This window comes from Stegastes partitus, unplaced genomic scaffold (genome assembly GCF_000690725.1).
Source record: "Stegastes partitus isolate 25-593 unplaced genomic scaffold, Stegastes_partitus-1.0.2 Scaffold753, whole genome shotgun sequence".
In the NCBI taxonomy this organism is placed as follows: Eukaryota; Metazoa; Chordata; class Actinopteri; family Pomacentridae; genus Stegastes; species Stegastes partitus.
Window position 1 is genome coordinate 239423 of NW_007578484.1, and position 5336 is coordinate 244758.

The 5336-nt window shown below is 49.4% G+C and overlaps 1 protein-coding gene across 1 annotated transcript in view; it reads left to right on the plus strand.

Moving 5' to 3' along the window:
* Positions 1–5336, plus strand: part of LOC103364511 (uncharacterized) — a 35310-nt gene that overhangs the window by 22462 nt on the left and 7512 nt on the right. Inside the window, exons 11-14 of the mRNA XM_008291655.1 lie at positions 1552–1756; positions 2796–3095; positions 4393–4555; positions 4669–4860. Coding sequence (XP_008289877.1) covers positions 1552–1756; positions 2796–3095; positions 4393–4555; positions 4669–4860 — 860 coding nt within the window. The remainder of the gene's footprint in view (positions 1–1551; positions 1757–2795; positions 3096–4392; positions 4556–4668; positions 4861–5336) is intronic.

Consider the following 5336-nt stretch of genomic DNA (forward strand, 5'->3'; position numbering starts at 1 on the left):
CAACGCATTTCACTGTGCCTTACACCATTTATAACTGTGTTTGTGACCAATAAGAGACCTTGAATCCTTGCTGACTTCATCCACATCCAGATGCTTTTAACGAGCTGGTTTTGATCTGATGTAAATCAGCAGCACCAGCTGAGAAGAAAGTGCGTCTGTTGAGCAAAGTTAGAATGAAAATGACGTTTGTTGAAACAGAAGAAACGCAGCACCGAGTCCAGCCGGACTGTAAGCCTTCACCCGGCTCCGCTACCGGCTTCTTACCGGGACTGTCGGCGGTGCCGGTCGGTTCTGATCGAGCTGCTCCGAAACTTCTGATCTGCGCGCTCCCCAGCGAACCGAGCGCGCTCACGAGAGGCTGCGTGCGCGAAGGTTCGCAGCGGAGGTGAGGAGGATCAGGTCTAAAGAAAAAATCACCAAAAAACCCCACAAAGACAAAACAACAACAAAAAACAAAACAAACAAACAAACAAACAAACTACTGTACTTAGACTGAGGGTATGAAGTTATGTTTTGTTTTGTTTTGTTTAAACACAGCTGGAGCCTGTTTTTGTTGTTGTTGTTTTTAACTTTCATCAGATCAAAACCCACCACATTAAAAGCATATAAAAAGCACACTGCTTCCTTTTGTGACAACATGGAACATCTAAAGAAACCAGCCAAGATACCAGGACGAGAACTGTGGACCTCCACTAGTCTGGTTCCTCCTTGGGTCCAGTTTCCAGATGGAGTGGTCACAAAGCCCTGATCTCTGTTTGCACTGCCTGCCTTTTTTTAATATATTGCACTACCTGTTTCCATATTTCTATTTTTATTTGTATTGTATTTTTTGTCTTATTTTATTTTATTCTATCTTATCTTTTTGCGCTGCATTCTTTCCACTAACACTTTAGCTCTGGATCAGGGAAACGCTGTCTCATTTCACTGTGTGCTGTACAGCTGGATGTGGTTGAAATGACAGTAAAGCCCTTTGAATTGACTTGAATTCTTCTGGTTTCAACTGTAGATTTAAACCGTCTCTTTTGTTAGCCTGGTCCAGATCTGACAGGTCTAAGTGTGGTGGTTTAAATCTTTTCTAATGCTCTGTTCTACTGCTTCCTAGGTGCAGAAACACCCTTTTATACTGTTCTTGCACATAGTAGAAGCTGTCCTCCATCTGAAAGTTGGTTTTAACTGTTTCTGCAGAAAAATCATGTGTTTTGTTTTATCTGTATTGAGATCTAATTTATCCTTATTGAGAGCAACTTGTAACTTTACCTTGTTACTGCATTTACAGCTGGAACAAAGGTTTTGACAGCCGTGAAACTGACTTTTTAACTAATCTAAGTATTAAAGCCTGATATTTGATCAAACCCACTTTATTGTGTGTCTCGTTTAAGAATTTGGCCAAAAGAAAGTGTTCTGTAAAACACATTCTGTAAAAAACAACAAAAATGCGTGTTCTTTGGTCCGACCATGAAACCATTTTTGAAGGTTTGGCGGTAAGTCACTGACAGAATAACATTTTTAATCCATGCTGATGCAGCCTGTCGTGTTTTTATTTCTCCACAGATTTTTATCAGTCATGTCTCAGACTCCGATTCTCTCCGTCCTCCCCACTCGGACTCTGGTTGACGAGAAGTTCAAGGTTTTGGTGGAGAATCTGCCTCCAGCATGTCCGGTAACTGTTCGCTCCCTCCACCATTCTGAGGACAATCACGACTGGGAGGCCTTCGGGTTCTACGTCAGCGACCATGGAGGAACCGTCAACGGTGGGGTTTGGTCCTCTTTCACAAAACTGAGAAACAAATACAGCCGGTCCTTTGTTTGGGTGTTTTAACAATTAGCTTTTTGATCCTGAAATGCAGGGAAGGAACCTGAGCTGGTGCGGAAGATGGAGCAATACCGGCTTGATATAGTCGGGCTCACCTCCACGCACAGCAAGGGTTCCAGAACCCAACGTCTGGAGAGGGGTTAGACGCTCTCCTTTTCTGGAGTTGCTCAGGGTAAGAGGCACCAGGCGGGTGTGGGGTTACTCACAAGCCCCTGGCTGAGCGCTGCTCTGTTGGAGTTCTCCTGGGAGAATAAGAGGGTTGCCTCTCTGTGACTGCATGTTGCAGAGGGGAAAACTCTGACTGTTGTTTATGCGTATGCATGAAACAGCAGTTCAGAGTATCTGGCCTTCTTGGAGTCTCTGGGGGGTGTTCTGGAAGGGGTGCCGCCTGGGGATTCCATAGTTCTAGGGGACGTCAATGCTCACGTGGGCAGTGACGAAGAAACCTGGAGGGGAGGGATTGGGGAGGAACGGCCTGCCCGATCTGAACACGAGTGGAGTTTTGTTATTGGACTTCTGTGCTAGTCATAGACTGGCCATAACAAAGACCATACGGTAACAAACACCATACATATACGGTTTTTCATAAGTGTACCTGGTACCAGAGTACCTTAGGCCTTGATGATGGACTTTGTAGTTGTGTCATCAGACCGGTTGCCGTATGTCTCGCACTCTTGGGTGACAAGAGGAGCAGAGCTGTCAACTGATCACCACCTGTGGTGAGTTGGATCCGATGGCAGGGAAGGCTGCTGTACAGACCTGGTAAACCCAAACGGACAGTGAGGGTGAACTGGGAACATCTGGTGGAGGCCTCTGTCCGGGGGGTATCCAATTGCCACCTCCGGAAGAGGTTGTCTTGCATCCTGGGGGAGGTTGGGGACATGAAGTCGGAGTGGACCAGGTTCAAAGCCTTCATTGCAGAAGTGGCTGTTAGGAGCTGCGGGCAGAAGGTAACTGGTGCCTGTCGTGGCGGCAACCCCAGAACCTGCTGGTGGACACGGGCAGTGAGGGAATCTATCAGGCTGAAGAAGGAGACTTTCTGGGCCTGGTTGGCTTGGGAGTCTCTAGAAGCAGCCACACTCGGGTGTGGGAGGAGTTCTGGGAGGCCTTGGAGAAGGGCTTTCGGTTGGCCTCGAGGAAGTTCTGGCAAACGGTTCGGTGCCTCAGGAAGGGGAGGCAGGGCTTTGCCCAGGCTGCGTACAATCGGAGGGGAGAACTGCAGACCCAGACTGGGGACATTGTCGGGTGGTGGAAGGAGCACTTCGAGGAACTCCTGAACCCGGTAAACATGTCCTCTGCTGAGTGGGCAAAGCCTGAAGTCTTGGGAGCTCTTTGTCTATATCCGTGGTAGAGGTCGCAGAGGTAGTTAAGAAGCTCCTTGGTGGCAAAATGCCAGGTGTGGACGAGATTCTCCCTGAGATGCTAAAGGCTCTGGACATTGTTGGACTGTCATGACTGACACGTCTCTTCAGTGTTGTGTGAGCATCGGGTACAGTGCCTGTGAAGTGGCAGACCGGGGTGGTGGTTCCCATTTTCAAGAAGGGGGACTGGATGGTGTGTGCCAACTACCGGAGTATCACACTTCTCAGCCTCCCTGGGAACGCTTACTCTTGGGTGCTGGACGGGAGGCCCCAGCCGAATGCGGATTCCGTCTTGGTCATGGAACAGTGGACCAGCTCTTTGAACCAGAACCCGCTGGAGGAATAATATTTCTCGGCTGGCCTGGGAACGCCTTGAGCTCCCCCAGGGGGAGCTGGAAATTGTTGCCGGGGGGAAAGTACGTCTCTGGAATGACCTGCTCCGCCTGCGACCTCCACGACCCGACCCCGGATAAGCAGAAGATAGATAGGTGGATGCTTAAATGCATCACTCAATGATCCAAGCTAAGGCTAGAGTGCCTCCACTGTTTATAACATGGAATCCGTGCAGCAGGCTGTTCGTTATGTAGCGGCTAAAAAGTCCAATATTTCCCATTATTAGCTGGTGGAGACCAAACATGAAGCTAAAGCAAAAAAAATATTGGACTGCTATTCATAACGTAGATTGATTGGGAAAGTGCTTATTTTCTTTATTTAGTGCAACAAAGTGAAGATTCTGAACATATATCAAAGTAAATGTAAATACACTGGAAGCATCAAAGTGAATGACTTTTGCCTCTTTGTTGTTCTGTCCTTGAAATCAACTGTGATGCTTTCTGTGTTTGACTTTGCTGCTAAGTTGCTTGATGGATTTTGTTTTTCCTTGTTGCTCTTGCAGTGTCAAAAGATCTGAGTTTTGGAGGCACATACACTGGACAAGAGCCCATGGGTTTGCTGTGGAGTATGTGCCCTGTCCCAGGCAGCCGCGAAGGCCTCAGGTAATACGTCTTTANGTTGCTCAGGGTAAGAGGCACCAGGCGGGTGTGGGGTTACTCACAAGCTCCTGGCTGAGCGCCGCCCTGTTGGACTTCTCCTGGGAGAATGAGAGGGTCGCCTCTCTGCGACTGCATGTTGCAGAAAACGCTGTTGAACCTCGGATTCAGGACGAGCAGATTCCATCCTGGTCACGGAACAGTGGACCAACTCTTTTCCCTTGCGGAGCTGTTGGTAGGGGCATGGGAGTTCGACCTGCCAGTCCACATGTGTTTGGTGGATCTGGAGAGGGCCTACAACCATGTCCCCCGAGGGGCTCTGCGGGGGGTACAGAGGGAGTATGGGGTACCAGGCCAACTAATGAGAGCCATTCGGTCCCTGTACAACCAAAGTGAGAGCTGTGTCCACAGTCTCAGCACAAAGTCAGACATGTTCCCAGTGGGTGCTGGACTCCACCAGGCCTGCCCCTTGTCCCCGATCCTGTTTGTGGTGTTCATGGACAAGATCTCAAGGCACAGCCTGAGGAGGGTGTCCGGTTTGGGGACCGAAGAATCACGCCTCTGCTTTTTGCAGATGATGCGTTCCTGCTGGCTTCATCAGGCCGTGGCCTTCAGCACACACTGGAGCGGTTTGCAGCCGAGTGTGAAACGACAGGGATGAGGATCAGCACCTCGAAGTCCAAGGCCATGGCTCTCTGTCAGAAACAGGTGGATTGCTCCCTCCGGGTGGGGGGGAAGTAGCTTCCCCAATCGAGGGAGTTTAAGTATCTCAGGGTCTTGTTCACGAGTGATGGGAAAATCGAGCGTGAGGTGGACAGGTGGCTTGGCGCGGCGTCAGCAGTAACTCGGGCGCTGTACAGGACCGTTGTGGTGAAGAGGGAGCTGAGCCCCAGGGCGAACCTCTCGATTTACCAGTCCATCTATGTTCCAACCCTCACCTAATGTCATGAGCTCTGGGTAGTGACCGAAACAACATGATCATGGATACAAGTGGCTGAAATGAGCTTCCTTCGCAGGGTGGCTTGGCTCAGCCTGAGAGATCGGGCGAGGAGCTCGGACATCCGGAGGGAGCTCGGAATGGAGTCGCTGCTGAAAATATTGGACTGCTATTCATAACGTAGACTGATTGGAAAAATGCTAATTTTCTTAATGCGACAAAGTGAAGAATCTGAA